Below are 18,191 nucleotides of genomic sequence, written 5' to 3' on the forward strand. Positions count from 1 at the left end.
ATTTCTGTTACATTTGTATTTAACTGCAATCTTATTTATCTACATTCATATTATTAGGTATATTAGCAGTCATGTTACCATTTACAACTTATTTAGACAACCTAAAATCTTTTTTTTAAATACAATATTTGTTAATAACAATTTTGAAAAATTATCAATGCACATTAGTGTAGTGTACTAATACTTTACTAATAATCTACTAAAAAAATCCTTATGCATGGAAAAAAAGTTCTAATATTTTGAATTATAAAATTTGATTTCTTATGTGATCTAAAAATAAGCTTCTATATCCAGAACATACTGAAGTTACATAATTTTGTGTACAAGGCAAACCTAACTACTAAACAATAAGAATCTTTCAAAAATGCTTTCTGTTTGAATGTTTTATTATATTCCGTTAATGTAAATTAAAATAAAATACGTCAGTTTGTTGATATGAGTTAGTCATTATTTTTTTTAAAAATGAGATTATATTTTAACTGTACTTCAACTTGCACACTATAATATACCTTGAATGTATACTACTAAAGAAAAATTAGTTTAAAAAACTGGCATTTAAAAGGGCATTAAAAAAAAAGAAAAATTAAATGAATTGTTTTTTTTAATAACAAAGCCTTTCAAGCTTTTTAAATATATCACTTATCAACATATTTTAATTAAAATTATAAAAACATTTAGTCTTAAAACATAGAAACATAATAAACTTGATTAAAATATATATGACAAAAATAATTGTCCGAATTTACACACATTTTTCAATTTGCTTTTTATCAAATCTTAAGGAATAAATTATAAAAAAGTTAATGAAGTAATTTATAAAAACTTATGACTTTTTCTAATAGATAAAAGAAACAATAAATTAATAAAACAATACTTAAAAATATATATATATTAAACGTCAACAATGTAAAAAAAATTGTAACTGGTCACTGTTTATTGAATTTGTTCGACCTATTTTTATTACTTAATGGACATCTGCTGATTGTATGAGCTTTTGCTCCAGTTGCTTTACAGTGTGGACAAGTGTATCTTGATAAGAATGGGCATTTTACATTTCCTAATTCATCTTTTACAAAATGTGTCCTGTAAACAGATTCTTCTTCGCCATTGTTTTTACAGAAAGCACAGTGTTGGTTATTTGGTAAATATGGAGCATCGGGTAATTTAATTGATACTTTTTTGGATGGAGGTATTCTATTTGATTTAATAGGATCATCTCTTTTGTATTCTTCAGTTGTATGAACTCTAGTTGATTTTTTTGCTTTAGGTGGTTTAGGATGTTTTATGACTTCAGCATAAGATATAGTTTTTTCATCTGCAAAGTCTGACTTGGAACCATCTGAACTAATACTGGAACTTTTTATTTCATCATCATTATCGATGATGTGTAATTTATTATTATTTTCTTCAATCAATTTGCTATAATCATTATTATTTGTTGGCAGTGTTTTTATAGATGTAACCGTGTCTTCAAAATGTAAAGGTGAATTAGATGAATAAGTCGGTTCTTCTGGGCTAGGTGTAGGAACTAGAAGAGTGACTAGTTTATTAGGAAAGTTGACATTTACACTTTGATTATTTGAATAATCTTTTTGACTACTATTATTATTATTATTTATATTAATATTATTACTATTGTAATTTATAGTTTGAGTAAATGGTGTCAGTAATGGTTGTATTGCTGGGCGTTTACTCCATGAATGACCAGTATTTTTATTTGATGGCTGTACATAGAGCTGGCCAAAATCAAACCATCGAGTTTCTGTCAAAAAATAAAAATAAATTATAAAAAAGAAGCCTCTAAGTGAGGTTGGGGCATACTGAGAACAGGGCATATTGAGAACTGGGTCACAAGTTTTCAGGAATTATTATAATTTAACAAGATAGAATCACTTTAAAAAAAATGCTTTGAAACGTATCTGAAAACAGTAGAAATATTAAATAATTTTATGTTGAATAATATATACATTATTTTTGACATTTTGTAGAGCAAGGGGTGAATTTTTTTTAATTGTTGGCCCAAATACCTTTTAGCTACAATTTTTGATCCATATACTTGCCAAATGAAGAAATCAGTTAAGCAGTTTAGAAGATATTGTGCGCACAGAGACAAAAAATAAAAACATATTGAAAAAACAATACCTTCTCAGCTTGAAGTTAAAAATTAGGTAATATTAAATTATTCTATTTTACCACTAATGTTATGTCCACAAAAACACTTCTGACTTTGATTTTTTTAATACTTAAATCATTATTTGCTTAACTGAGCAATTTGTTGAAAATCTTTTAAATTTAAATTAAATCAGGTATGATATTCTGACATACCTCAAGAAACTAGGTATACTAGGTTAAATTTGCTACTGGTAACATAATATACAAAATGGCCTAAAGCTACTTACACAGAACTGACTGAAATTGAATAATTTTTTATCAAACCTTAGAAAATGTAATTAGTACCACAAAAAAGGCTTACTGGGATTTACCCGGTATCCTGGGGGTCCTATCCTATGTATGTACATATATTGAGAATTTTTAGGCTTGTAAGTTGATTTAACTTTAAATAAAGGCCTCCGGGCATTCATGACAATAAGTGGGATTTGCTAAGGTAAAACAACTGTAAAATGTACAAATAAAATTAGGGGGCCCGTTTAGGTCAACATAATATTTAAAAAATATGCTTTCGGTGTACTTACGATAATACTTAAGGTGGATTTCTGCGATGTTCATTACGTCGTCGTAAAACGAAGAGCTCATACACATATTAGGGAATCTCTTGGAATAGTGATAGACCATTTTCCGAGGTGAACCGCCAATGTGGTCGAGGTTTTCTTTCGAAATCTTGTTGAAAAGCCGCAACGGTAAATTTTGCAAAAACGCAGCAGCCCGATCATAGATTTTATGTTGACATAGTCCATCGTTACCGTTTGATATTCCGTCATGGAGGATCATCGTGCAGAACTATAATAATAACAACGGTATAATGATAAAACTCATGATGGTAATGACTATACAGTGAGACGTATTAATTCGTGAAAATATGCGAAACGGTAGTGGGTAATGAGAGCGGGAAATAAGAAACGACGAAAAGCATCAACATTAATTATTGACCAGGACAACCGCGTACGACAACTCCCGGCAATCGGTGTGCGATATTATAATATCAATCGTTGAGTTGGATGTTTGGACATGTACTAAACTATCTGATGCACGGCGCATCATAGTATCGTTGGGAGTATAATGGTTGAAATATTGTTATTACAAAATAGAACCGCTCCGCGCACGGGTATGCGTGTTTACTATTTTGCTTGACGTGTGCTATTTTTGGTGGTCGACAACAACGGGAATCCCGTTTGCTGTTTGAATTTGTTAACACACACACGCGCATACCCCATGATACGCACGACCACTATCAACTCGGATAATATTACCCTGTGGCCCGTTATCGTGTCGCCGACCGTTGACGCCTTATCGTGGGCCCAATGTTTATTATCATTAATCACAATCGGAATGCGTACATTTTAAACGGTAGTAGGTAAATAATAATAATAATGCCTTTTACGCTATGTTGCACATTTGAGTTATGAACGTTATTGAAAATATTAATAACACGTCGTTGTACGGTCTAGATCGGCCACAGCTTACGCCATAGGTGACTAAAAAACATTTAGATAGGTTTATTAATTTACGATTATTGCTTACCAGCAATTTGTGTTCATTTAACGCCAAGTTCCGAATCTGGTGAGTAAAAGTAAACCTTGATTATTTTACATGTAATTCGCTAACAGCACTTCATATTTCCTCCTCAGTGATCAATGCGATCTTCAGTCAGTGCCATTTTGTCAACTCCAACACAGGATCCAAATATGTCGCACCCAGATTATGAGATGACTGTGTACGATCACAGCACTCTACTCGTTTTGGTTAAACACCTGGGTAAACAACATTTTATAAGTCAATACTTTATTTATTTATATTGGTATATTTTATCATACGTGTTTCTTTGTTTTGGGCTTTGTTTTTTAAGGTGAAGAACTATCAACAAAGAGTTTTAACCGTTTGTTTGAACGTATTTGCCGTGTCAACCAGTTGCGTGTAGTCGATGGAACTGGAGTGGAGCGTTGTGTTCAGGCTAGATATATTAAAGACTACCCTGTCGGAAACAATGATTGGGGAGATTTTCAAACACACAGACGCCTTTTAGGTCTTATCACTGTATGTAAGTAATCATTTTAAATAATTTAAATCAATTTAGTTTTTTTTAAAGTGCTTTGAAGCGAATATTTTTTTGGGTGCTTTTGGTTTTTCAGTTTTATGGGTGTTGTCATCACAGAGTTTTTAAAAATGTTTAATACTAATTTATGTTGGTGTTTATATGGATATTGGTTGTTCTATACTTAAGAGGCCAAAATTACAACTTAAAAATTATTTATTAGTAATTTGATAAATTTGTGTAACAATAAAAAAAAATATTCAATCTATTTATTAAATTAGTATACATTTTAATAACATTTTATGTATTTAATAAATATTTTGATTACTTTCGAAACAATTTTTATTTCATTAATAAATAAACATTTTTTTTCAAATTAATATTAATGCAAATTACTATTACATTAGTAATATCTAAACATATTTGTTTTTTTTTAATACTTAGTGTATGGTATTATTGGATTATGGGGTTTTGCTTAAATAACGGGTGTTCCGTGTTATGGTTTTTTTTGGTTTAAAGCCCCTTGGTATTAATATATAACTATTATTATTTATGTTATTAGCTAAATGTAAATTACAAGTTGAATTAAATGAAGTATGTCGTTTACATGAGAGTTTAAAAGTCAAATACCAGTCGACATTGTATGATTCACGATGTTTTATATTTGGTGTGAACGCTCCAAATTGTCCAGAATTTAGCACTCCATCAAATTTCAAATCTAGAGATGTTTATTATTCTAGTGACAATGATCCTAATCCTTCAGTTGAAATGCATTTGAATGAATTCTTGTCTTCTCTATTTTGGGTTTTGGATGCAAAAAGATTAGAAAAATCCAAAGAGAAGGTATGTATTATTTTTAATACTATTCATGAATTTCACAACATAATAATATAACCACTGATTTAAAATTGTATCTCTAACATTTAACACTGCTCTTTATAAGGTAATATAGTAATTTAAAAAAAAATTACCATTTTATTGATTAGGTATAGCTTTGAATCATATCTATTAAATAGCAACAATTAAACATCAAAAGCATAAGAAACCGTGACATAAATAGGTAATACTTGTATTTTCCCCCCTACTTTATCTTTAAAGAAATTAAAGAGCAAATATACTTTATTATATTGGTAACCTTTTTTTTTAACAAATATGGAAAAAAAATGAATGGGAACATGAGATAGATATTATATTATAGATAATTTTAAATGTTGTAGGTAGTTGATAATGAAAGCACTCCTAAGTATCTAATGCCACTTTTACATTCAGCCATTGCCATTGCTCCTTGCACTGCTGTATTTACTTCCCAAAATACTTCAGTGGCAGCGTCGTAGGCAGTGAGTGTTTACATTGCCCATTGTTTACATTAGCCGGTTAGGCTGCTGCTCGCGCTGCCCAAAAAATCGCTTTTGGAGGGAGTACACTCGCGCTGTCAACTTTCATGCTCACTGCCATGGAAGTGGGCTGCATGTAAAGGTGGGGTTAGGTTAGGTTAAGTTTGAAGACTACAGTCTAGGAAAAGGTCACAGTTTTAAGAAACCATGGTATAAAGGAAAGGTGCGAGAAAGGGAAACATCAGCTTCATAGGCTGACTTTAGACTAGTTTTCTAAGGACCTAATGCTCCCACAAAAGGTCTATTTATGTTAGCCTGTGGTAAACTTAATTTGCTAAATGTAGTTTAAGAAATTAAATTAACAATTTCACAGGAGAGGTGAAACTAATGTATATTTCATATTTTTTACCTACCAACACATACTGCATAATTTATTAAAGTATTTTGAGAAAAAATCCTATCCTTAATAGGTGTTAACAGTGTATCCCTGTTACCCTTTTGCATAGGCATCAGGAAAAATGATTAGTTTGGTAGTACCACAGGTTGTCTTGCAATTCTAAAATCAGCAAACTTTTAATGACTTTAAATGTAACTTTTAAGTGACTTGTTTCCCCTCATTTATTTTTGTATACTTTTAATTGGCATAAAAAGTAATATAAATTATAAAAAATTAAGAAAAGGTTAATTAATTTATTTATATCAATGTTTTTGCAGTTGGATAAAGCTACATTATTGATAGCTCCATTTGAAAAGCGAAACATAATTGGATTGGATATGGAATCTAGAGCTAATAAGAAACGTTGTATGGGACGTGTTACTAAGCATTTAGCTGATTTAAATCTCCAAACTGGATTGTTACATGACGCTCTAAATTGTTATCATACCGCGACAGATACATTGCGTTCTTGTAATGATTGGCTTTGGCTCGGAGGTATCTAACATTTTTTATTTTTGTCCTAAATGTAATAATGTATAGCATATAAATGTAATGTACTGTACATGAATAAAATATTTAAGGTTGTTTGGAAGGATTGTGTGCAACATCATTGATGATCTTACAACCTCAGAATCAGCTTTCCAAAACCACATTGCAACGAAATGCTTCACTCCAAGAACGCCATTCTAGATTCAAGTATTAAGTACTATTTACTAATATTAAAATTTATTTTCTTATAATATTATTTTTCTTAGGTTCCGACCGTTATCATCAAGTACAGGATTTGCTTCTTTAGATGATAATGCTGTTAGATCTGTAATACCTCAAAATATTCTTAACATTGATGAAATATATAAAAGTTATAGCGAAGCACTTATACACTACAGTAAGGCAAGTATTTTCTTTTAATATTATTTTGAATTATTTTATATTAATAGCGTAAACAATTTTTGTATTATGTGTTTTTTAAATTCATTATTTTATATCAATTGCATTTTTATAGTACTTAAACGCTGGTGTTGTACTGACTGAAGGAAGTTTGAAAGCAGCAAGGATAGCAGTTGTTCACTCTCACTGTATTCATGTTCATTATTTTTTACAAAATGTGTTACCTATCAACTTGACTTTAACTGATGAAGAAAAAGTAATAATTACTATAACTTGTTAGTAATTTAATGAATTCCTTATAGTGAATTATATTTCAGATACAACGTTTAATGAAGTTGGCTGAACTATATTCTGAAATCGGTTTTCATCGTAAAGCATCATTTTTTCATTGGCTTGCATCAAAACGTTATGTTTCTGCTAGCAATCCAAACACGTCTTGGGAACAATGTTATCAACTACTGCTTCAAATGTTGCCTGGTCACAAGTTGTCGTTGGACCCCAGTGACTATGTACCTGGAGGACAAATAGGTTGGCCTGAACTTCAGAGGCAGGTGGTCAATGAAATTGTATTAGCTGCAAAACGAGTTGGAAATGCTAGTTTGGCAACAAGGCATTGTACATTTTTACTGCAGACCATGTGGTGGATGATGGATAAAGCTGAAAGAAGTGGTTATGCTACACAGTTGGCTGTGTTGTCTGCTCAATGTGAAGGATCCCCAGTGCCATTAGTGTTGGATAATGGTTTAGTTATACCACCCGCTAATTTATTAAATATACCTCAACCTGAGTAATTAAACTAGTAAACTAAAAAAAAGGGTTATTTAGATTATGTTAACTATTACTTTTTTTTTAGGAATTTCACTATTCAGAATTTAAAAGTATTTTTAAGACCACATAAACTAGTTAAGGTAAAGGAAGATTTCGGACCATTTTTATTTACGCCTCTGAAATTTGGATCAATGGAAAAAAATAATGTAAAAAGTAATAAAATGGAGTATGTTTGGGTTATTGATGAGCCATGTGAAGTTATACTTGAACTCAGTAATCCATTGAACGTAGAATTAGAAGTCACAAATATTGTAAGTCCTTATTTATGTATTTTACTTACAGTGGGTATTGTTTGTGGTTAAAAGATTTGTATTAAGTAATAATTATATTTGTGTTTTTTTATTAGATTTCTACTAAAGGTTGTTATGTATTTTAACTTTTGATATAATATTATAAACTACTCTTTTGTTCTTATCAGTGTATTTAATTGTATTTTTAGCTTCTTTTGACTAATGGTGCTGTTTTTGAAAGTATTCCATATTCTGTGAACTTACCACCAGAATGTAACTCTCAGAGTGTTGTTTTGACTGGTATTCCTAAAGAAGTTGGTGAAATAGAAATTAATGGTTATTCAACACACACATTGGGTGTAAAATCGAATTGCCGCTTAAAAAATATTCCAAATGTGCCTGTATCAAACTATAATGTTCAAGTTATTCCTTCAATGCCACAAATGGAAGCACAAATTTTAGATGTAAATGGAGAATGTGTATCATCTGTTACATTATTTGCTGGCGAAAGGTTTACTAATAAAAAATATATGTGTCTAAATTATTTTTAATGTGAATTATTTATAGTATTGATTACAATCTTAAATTAACAAATGTTGGATCAATACCAATAGAGCTGCTAGAAGTTTCCATTGAATCTACTATTGATCAGTCCTTAAAAAAAAACATAATTCAAATAGATACAAAAACTGTTACGGATAGTTTACCATTAGATCCAAAGTCGGAAATTATCTTGAGTTTGCAATTAAACGGTGCTTTGAACTTTTTGTCAAGTAGTCAGTTTCCCCTCCCAGGTATTTCTAAAACCTGTCTAATAATTATTTTTTAATTTACTTTTAAAAATTAAAAAAAATAATTTTTGTGTCATTTCAGTAATATAAGTATAAACAATATTTATTTTGTTTTTTAGAATTAAATAGTTTGAAGAGTAGCTTGACTACTTCAGGACCAAGTTCGTATCCTTCTTTTCCTAGTCCTAGACAGAGAAATGATAGATTTTCTCCTATGACTGCCTCTTCTTTTCGGTAAAAAAACTTAATTATTATGAATTACTCTTAACATTATATTGTTTATTAAAATTGTTGTATTTTTTAGATCTGGAGAGAGCAGTTTAAATTCAAATAGTTCTAGGTACAGAAGTCCTACTGATACATCTTCATTAAAAGTAAATAAATAATTATTTTCTATGTGCTTAACTTTAAATATAGTTTAGTTAGTATGCAAGTATGTTCCACTAATATGAAAGAATGATTTGGTCTTATATTACTCTGTGACATCTAGATTATGTTCTTAGGTTTCTTCCACCTACTGAGCTCAAATTTGATAAGTCCAATTTCTAGCGCTGAAGATGACAACATTGTTGTCGTAACACGTGTATGCAAGAAGTGTATAATTTTTATGGTTTAGGGTTCAAGTAGATTTTATATCTTTACTATATATTTAACCATAAGTTTACTTAACAGTTTTTTCTACAATTACTATCATTTGCTTATAAATTTAATATCTAAAATTAATTATGAATTTTTTAACAGTTGACATCAGGTAAAGCACATTGGCCCAGTCTGACTCCTGTTATGACTTATGATTTATTTTTAGTTAGAAATACTAAATGCCTAACTGGGCGTGGCCGGGTCTAACAACTAATGTACTAATAAAAATGATTTATTTTTCTTTGGCGTATATTTTATATGACAAAATATTTTTTTATGTTGGACATATGGTTAACAGTTATTTAAAATGTTTTATTTTGTATTTTAGATGCTTGAATTTAATATTAAAGTGAAATATGCAGGAGGTGAAGGAATGGTTGCTGGATACTGTAGAGTATTCCCATGTATATTGTCAGTTAATATCCTTAACTCAGTTTTAGTGACAGGATGGGATGTTTTACAAGCAGAAACGTAAGCTAACATTTAAATGCTAAATAAATTATTATATTTTTTATTGTAACTATATTATATTAAAAATATATTAACATCAATATTGTTTTTTTTACAGTGGATCACAGTTTTATTTGGTGTTGGATGTTGTGAATGTTACTAATCAAGAGATGGAACTTAAATATGCAACAAACAAAAGTATTTTGATGGAAGAGAAAGAATCGTATCGTATTCCAGTTCCAGTAGACAGATTTTTAATTCATAGTTTAGAACAAGTAAGTAAATGTTTTGAGATTATATTGTGTAATGATGAAATAGTACAAAAACATTATTTTAGATTTCTAATAGTGAAGATGGTCAAGTTGAAATGGTTATTAAATGCAGTAAACATATTGCTGAACAAGTCTCATTGAAATGGTCAGTTACTTCTTGTGATGATTTACCAGCCAGGTGGGGCATGGCAAAATTGCATGGGCTTACATTGTGCCCTCAAATGTTAGACATTGTTTGCACATCTCCAATTTATTGGGGTAAAATATAGACTAATTTTTTTAATGTATTATTTAAAAATAACATTTTTAATTTTTAAAGAAATCAATTTGAATGAAGAAAAAATTGTCAGCGAATGTAACGAGAAACTATCACCAGAGTCGTCACAGTTTAATGTAGGCCAATTATTGAAATTACAAGTTTGGGTACATAACTCTTTAAGGTCTGCCTTAGATGAGGTAACGTTAGAATTAAATTTCTATCAAGATTATTTAAATGGTACTACAAACTATCAGCTCGGAAACAGATTAGCCACCACAGGGTGTACTAAAACGTATAAATCAAAAGTCAGTATTAAGAATAGCTCAGTAAAGATTTTAATTTTGTCATTTTTACTCAATACTAGCATTTTTTTAGGTTGAAGAACAAGACAGCATGTATCATGAATGTGGAGTGGTGTTTTTTTATCCTGGTCAGTACAAATTAAATTTACAATGTCAAACATTAAAACAGCATGTCTGGAAATTAATACCACCATTGCAGTTAGATATAACAGCTTAAAATGAAAAGTAAGTATTTAAAGAATTAGTAAATATTAATTTATGAATTTAAAATTGGTATACTATTGTCTACACTGCCCTGAGTATCTTGGGTGTGCAATGTCTGTTGCGACGAAAGAAATAAAACTTTTAAAGTAAGATGATGCTTTTACTAGGTAGTACGCTCTAAAGTGTACTAATTGTGCGTAATCAGACATTCAAATCACAAGGTCCCATACTGAATGTATATTCTTTACCACTAACAGTGTGATGTTTTTGTAACGCCAACTTTTTATGCATACTAGACTACAGAGTGAGACGTACCGTCAAAACAACAAAACAATATTCATTATTAAATGGTTTTCATGTTTTTTTGTCAAATCTACTCTTTATAGTCGGGTGCTTAAACTTCTGGCTTTGTCCAAATGATTGTTATGAAACGTGACCAAAAAAAATAGAAAAATATATACATCATAACTTTTTTTTTTTTTGGTTGCGTTCCATATTTGTTTTTTAGTTTTATTTGATTTATTTATTGTATAAATACATTATCATTTGTGGTTCTATATTGTGGCTTCCTAACAATAACAACCTAAGTGAACATTTTTTGAGAATAATTTTTCACAGTATTAGAATATTATAAATAACATAACGAAGAATTAATTAATTAATCTGTCAATTATCCAGTTTTTATTTTTTACATATCAGCTTTAATAATAAAACATTTAAATAAGGTCCTAATATTTTGTTGTGTTGCCACAGTTACAAAAAATGTATAATGTTATGTAATTCACTTTTTTTTTAAGAGTTAATTTTATTTCATTGAAATTTGATTGTTATTAATTTGTATACAAATTTCATATAAATTATTTATTTTTAAAGTTTTTAAAAATGAGTGTACAAGTTGGCCATGATATATTTAATTTTCCAAACGGGGATATATATGTTGGACATTTTCGTGCTACTCTCAATCCACCAAATATTTTTTACCATGGTTACATATTTTTAATATATTTTTAAAGTAAGGAATTTTCTTGAATATGTTTTTATTTATTTTTGTAGGTTATGGAGTTTATATCAAGAAAAATGGTACTGTATATAAAGGTCAATGGGAAAGAGATATCTTGATAAGTGTGGATGAAATTATTTTTAAAGATAAAACAAAGTTCTTGAATGGCCTGTTGTCAAAAACACATAAATATATAAGTGGAATTTTCTATCTACCCAGTATTGGAAATGTATATCCATTATCATTTATTAACAATTCTCCAGTGGGATTGATGAAATTGATCGATAAAAATGGATTTATGTGGCAAGGAAATTGTGAAAAGAATAATGTTGTATTGACTCCACTAAATAATGGCTCCAAACATAATCGTAGGAGTTTCTGTGATGTATAAAATATAAATATTATGTCAATTTGTTATAATGAAAATTTTTATTATTTGATATTTACTGTTACTGAAGTGTTTTTTTGTTGTTTTTTTGTTAGCATGTTATAATAGTACTATAATAGCCAGTTCTGTTAAACTATTACTAATAATACCTAGTAGTAATACCATTATATTAATATCATTTATTAGTAGTAATAGAATAGTTTAATTTATCTAGCTGGCTCCACATTATGATATTATTGTTATAAACAAGATTTCATCAACAATTTAAAAGTTTTATAAGTTAGTACATAATTTTTAGTGGAAATTATACATTTGAATGGTCAGTATTTAAGGTCTCTACGACAATACAATCTGGTCGTGATAAACTTGTGGCATTTAGTCAATCGGGCTGTTAAATGACATGATCACCTGACAAGACCCGACAGAATTTTAGTCAGACCTAATTTGGTCTAATTTGCCCAAATTATCCTGTCGTACCGACCAGATCATATTGTGTGTAAAGGGCTTAAACTTTTTAAAAACAAGAGTCATCTGCTAAAAAATGAAACATTTTTCTGTTGAAGAGTATTTTTTTATATTTTATTATTCAATTATATATTATAAATTGTCTATGCCTAATTATTAAAATTATGTTGGTAACAGATTGATGTCAAATTGATGTCAAAAATAAGGTAAAAGACGGGTTCGATTCTCTGTATGACATCTAAATATTGAACTTATTTTTTGTATTTCTTCATACACTATGCATCAATTTTGATTAGTTGTTTTTAAACTATATAAATACATTTTTATAATACAAGATATGACATAATATTTGAGATGACAATATAAATTTAATAATATATGTAAGACTGAAGAGTGAATTTGATTTAATGTATACTGTGCATATAGCCGACAGACAACGTATTACGATGAATCAAACATTACGTATTATAATAATTAATAAGAGAGAGACGGAGCTAGATTGGTCGAAATGATAAGATTGAAACGCATGCCTAACTCAACTTGGTCTTTTTTGCAAATAAATCTGTACTTAAACCACAAAGTGATATTTAACAACTATGATTAAAAATATCATCAATTGTAATGACAACGTAGTACTCGCATATTATATTAAACATATTTCTATAGTATCGCTATAATATGCTCGTATGTAAAGCACTTCTCAAGTTTAAAATATTTAAAAATGGGTAATTTAATTTGAAGCAAAAGCTGGTTATGGTCTACTTAGAAATTTATCGGACTCTTGTCGATGGAAATTGGAATAGAAGCCGTTGATTTTAGCTATTTTATTAATTTATGACCGAAAATTAAAGTACAAAACAAAGACGGAGACTGTGCAGCTCTAGCCATTATCATCTGCCGAGTGTCGACCAATTTCATTGATTAGCTAATAGCTACGAAACCCGTGGTACTACCTACTGAATTCATCGATGGATAAAAATAAATTGAAGAAGAACCAGGCTGAAGTGGATATACTTATTAGTTATTACTTATTACCATCGAAATAAAGAATACATGTAAAAAACGTGGCGGTCATCTTCTCATTTATCAATCAGTGTACCTAATGTTATTTCTATACATTAGTTATGAAAAAATATAATTTTAGGATAAAAGAGAAAATGGCGCCTCCATCCGAAAATCATTGTTTACATTAAGTATTTTCTTTGATTTAATCTTCTCTATGTAAAAACATAATATAAGGTATCTGCTTTTTATAGTGCTTTTTTACTTATTAAGATAATTTGGTAAAACGATGTTAACTTTTTATGGTGTAAATGTTTCATTATTTTTGATTCACTAAACACCATTAGATTTTCGAAATTATTTAAGACTCGACAATTATTTATTATGGACGACGAAATGGTAATGTATTTAATTCATTAAAATGTATATTCCTAATAACATTTAATTGCTATTTAACCTGATAAAGGTGTTTAAACGTCGAATTTGTTTTCAATTGTCAACTAAATTTCTTATAATATAGAATTAGGAAAAAAAGCATAATTTTATGTTTTATCGTATAACGGAGAAAATGTATTTTTCGTTTATTTAATATAGTAGGTATTTTATGTAATAAAAATTGTATTTTCTACTGTAAAAAAAAAAATTGTACACGGTACATGCAAAGCTTAGAAATTTAGTTTTTTCTTTTAGAAATCATAAAAAAGGAACTAATAACTGATAGCATTTGTTTTTAAATACTTACTGTTTTTTTCATTTCGTCGCATCAATTCTTACCCAAAAGCTACATTTTTATGACAAAAGTAGGAAAAATTTACCACTACCTCTTTGAAACCGAGAAAAAGCCAAAAAAATCTACACATTATTCATCTTAAAATGACGGCATACTTTTAAGGAGAGTAAAAATAAAATTTAAACTGATAACTTATTCTATTTTTTATGTATTTTTGTACAAGTTTTTTTAAAATCCCATTCCGATTTTTGAAAATATTTTTGTTGTTAAAGGTAGAATAAAGAAGGACTATTGTCTATTTGTTTTGATATATCAACTCCAGTTTAATAAAAATTAAGTTAAGATTTTATTCGCTACGGCAGTCGAATTATTGAGATTTAGGTTGACATTTTATGTTGTTTAATGTACACTGGCCACTGGGTAACAATTAAACTTATAAACGTTTTTTCTGGAAATAACAGTATTTTGGTAGTTATCTTAAAAATAATTACGATTAATTCACTGTCACCTACATGTCTTAAACATGCTTAATTTATATTTTATCGTTTATTTGTATTTTTAGTTTTTACATAACAGTACCTAATATATGATATATGTATTGTTGAAACAACTTTATTCGTTTTAGTCATTTTCTTCAACCCAGTTAAACGTGGATACCATCAAGAAATTTCTACCGCATAAAAAAACACCAGATGCCAGATACTTTAGCTTGCCAGACAACTTTGAACCAGGATCAATTGCATTTGCAAATTTCCCCGTTCATCCTAATATGCGCAAGGTAATTTGTTTTCAAAATTTTTTACATTTTTGGCCTATTAGAACCAAGGTATGAGTACTTTATTTTTCTTCACCAATTAAATGCAAATACGATAGATAGGCCAGACAAATCCTCTTGGCTCTTTCTCCACGGCTTTATTTACAAAATAGAATGTTCTTCGATCTTAATCTCTAAATTTTTTTACCCATGTAACTATTGTTTTCTTTGTTTTCATGTCATTGCATTGCATATTCTGCAAAGTAAATTGTAAAAACAAACTTTTGTTATTAGGACCTTGCACGTTAGCTATGGTATTTAACTTCGCGGTATTCTAAGCTCTGTTGTTTATAATAACGCCTGTTAACAGTGGTGACAGGTGTTATTTAAATGTTTGAAAGTTAAATAGAAGCGAAAATTCTGTGACGAGCCAAAATTATTTTATGTTGTCATAACGATACTGGCGACCCCTACTTGTCTTAATTTTAAGATTATTATTTATATAATCAATAATATGTTATATGCGGATAAAACTACATTGTCTCGCTAATTAGAATTTAATTTTGAAAAACATTTGTATTTATGGTTAGTGAGAAAAATGTGATTTTTGCGTGTATCCGGACCAATATAATAATACAATAAGCAATAATACCGGTGACCGTTACTGGTCCAAAACTGAGCCACTCTGTGACTATCCACTCTGTCACCCTCCAAATGACGTCACTGTTTGTGAATTAAATCCTTACATAACACATTAATGTTGTCCATGTAATATATTTAAATGTATACAAGGTCAAGCCGATTACTAAGAGACTTCAACAATCTGGATGGAATCATGACGAGGCAAAGAGGATTTATGTAAAAAAGACTATGAATTTGTATCATTGGACACAACCTGGTTTGCCAACGGATTATGTCCGAAAACTCATATCGGACAGTTGGGACAATATGTCAGAAGAAGAAAAACAAATTTACGTTAAACAAGTATGATGTGATTTTAATTCTTACAAAATTACAAATTTTAGACACTTTACTATTTAAAGTTTTCAGTCAAGGATCAGGATAAAATTCACATTTTAACAAAAGAAGTATTCTAAAATTAAATATGTATTCCGGAATCAAATAATAATTTTATTCGTTTTAAAGAAAAGGTATAAACATTTTTTTTAACTGAGGTATTCTCTTCGGAACAAATTAATTCAATTTGTATACTAAAAGTTCCGGAGAGAATAACACAATAAAAAATATAATTAAAACATTTTTTCAAATGTGTAAAATGGTTGTTAAATTCTGGAAAACATATTTAATTTAAAAAAAAAATTAAATTCATAAAATACAATTTTTGAGTATACCTATGCTGCGTGGAAAATTATCAGTGATTATTAATCTTGGGATTTGATATGAAAAAAAAAAAAATCACATAATTTTAAAACAAATAATTTCTTATTAGGTAGTAGTTTCAGTTAAGTACTAAGAAGATTAGCATTGATTGAATTTTTTTTTTGGTGGGCAACCTTATGGAAAAATAAAAGCTCTGAGCGACCTGCCATTCTACGGATCCCACATTATTTTATTTAGCAGATTTGATTACCTATATGATTAAACCTATGTTTCATATTTTTACTTGATGCAACGGTTGCAGGCAAACGGAGAGAATGGGCCACTTATGGTACACCCCCATTTGTCATTGATGTACCAATGCGGACAGCTTGGCGAATTTGCCAGACGCTCAAAGTCAGAATAAAGAGAATAAAACAAATGTCAACAAATACATTTTCATTTACAATTTTTCTGTTATAATAAATAAACTTACTCGCCTAAAATATACGTTTTTCTATTATCTATATCGTTTTCTTTGAGGGTTGTAATCTGGATTCGAATGCTCGAATGGTTGTAAAATTAATTTGAATAAATACAACTATTTGTATTAATCGAATATTCAATTATTTCAATTATTATTCCATTACTAATTCTTTATACGGCGAAAACTCGTTCGTGTACATAATACAATTTTTTACCGTTTATAGGATGACTCGTTAGTCGTTTGCGGACATTGTCATCTAATATTTTTTTATTTCGGGTTGGATATTTTTTTCCCATACATAATCGACCGGGGTTTCCGATTTTCGCCAACAAAAAAATTTAAATTTGGTAATTACATTTTTTTTAAGAACCCCTAGATCTAGATTATATAAAATCTTACGCTATAAAGGAGTTAGATATAGAAGCTATATTCTAACGACATCCTAATCATATTTTTAAAAATGTTAGCCATACCTACGCTAAGTGTATAAAAAAGCATACCATTTTAAAGCCTGCTTGTCCATGACTTGTAATTATGTCAGCAGAAAGTCTTAATCGTTTTAAAGAGTAAAAGAAACATTTTTTATGAATTTTATATGACAATGACGTGTAATGTTTTATAGTTTTAGCACACTGCACAGTCAATTAATGAGGTGTCGGTACAGATGCGGTCGGAATTTTTGCGATTACTCGTTAATTTTTTTTTGCTTATGAACTGATTCAAAAAAGACACAGGACAAATAATGTTGTTGAAGGCTGGAACAGCAGAGCTATTATAGTATTTCATACACCTGCTCTATCTAATCTATCAAAAAAACATACTAGGCTTTACTTCTTCTATCTATAATTTTCTACAAGCAGTATTACACAAAACACCGGTTCCATCGTCGATTTTCCTGGCATAAAAACCAGACAGGTTCTTAGATAATTCCGATGTCTCACTTCTAATTCCCTTGCAAGGTACTAAAAAATTCATCTTATTGTATTATGAATAACACAATTACCTGTTACCATACCAATGTCAAATGGAAAAGTAAAAGTAGGGGAACGTTTTTACATTAAAAAAGGAGCTTACCCGGTATTTTTTTTACCTCCAAAAAACCACCACTTATAAAAACTAGTACTCAGTCCCCCGTAACCCCCCTCCACTGTCAATTACTATAATTAAATATGTATACATTATATTAATAATAATAATTATGCTTC

The 18,191-nt window shown here is 29.3% G+C and overlaps 2 protein-coding genes across 2 annotated transcripts; one reads left to right on the forward strand and one right to left on the reverse strand.

The window, feature by feature from the left end:
* Positions 1-716: 716 nt before the first annotated feature.
* LOC126838533 (myb-like protein A) lies at positions 717-3,889 on the reverse strand. Its single transcript, XM_050573032.1, has 3 exons — positions 3,700-3,889; positions 2,694-2,958; positions 717-1,762 (listed from the first exon to the last, which is right to left on the reverse strand). The coding sequence occupies exons 2-3, from the start codon at positions 2,947-2,949 to the stop codon at positions 927-929; spliced, it is 1,092 nt and encodes a 363-aa protein (XP_050428989.1). The 5' UTR covers positions 2,950-2,958; positions 3,700-3,889; the 3' UTR covers positions 717-926.
* Positions 3,451-17,026, forward strand: LOC126838523 (protein brunelleschi). The gene is made up of 23 exons (XM_050573019.1): positions 3,451-3,738; positions 3,807-3,933; positions 4,025-4,216; positions 4,773-5,053; positions 6,259-6,475; positions 6,562-6,676; positions 6,736-6,871; positions 6,984-7,124; positions 7,186-7,655; positions 7,722-7,947; positions 8,136-8,437; positions 8,494-8,720; positions 8,837-8,951; positions 9,022-9,091; positions 9,685-9,827; positions 9,925-10,081; positions 10,144-10,336; positions 10,398-10,642; positions 10,713-10,864; positions 11,897-14,097; positions 15,054-15,206; positions 15,975-16,166; positions 16,825-17,026. The coding sequence occupies exons 2-19, from the start codon at positions 3,813-3,815 to the stop codon at positions 10,854-10,856; spliced, it is 3,495 nt and encodes a 1,164-aa protein (XP_050428976.1). The 5' UTR covers positions 3,451-3,738; positions 3,807-3,812; the 3' UTR covers positions 10,857-10,864; positions 11,897-14,097; positions 15,054-15,206; positions 15,975-16,166; positions 16,825-17,026.
* The last annotated feature ends 1,165 nt before the right edge of the window (positions 17,027-18,191 follow it).

The sequence above is a fragment of the Adelges cooleyi genome, unplaced genomic scaffold (assembly GCF_023614345.1).
Source record: "Adelges cooleyi isolate 19-005CV unplaced genomic scaffold, UGA_ACOO_1.1 ACOO_flye_CR_arks_rails_tigmint_CR_PRNA_30, whole genome shotgun sequence".
Lineage (NCBI taxonomy): Eukaryota > Metazoa > Arthropoda > Insecta > Hemiptera > Adelgidae > Adelges > Adelges cooleyi.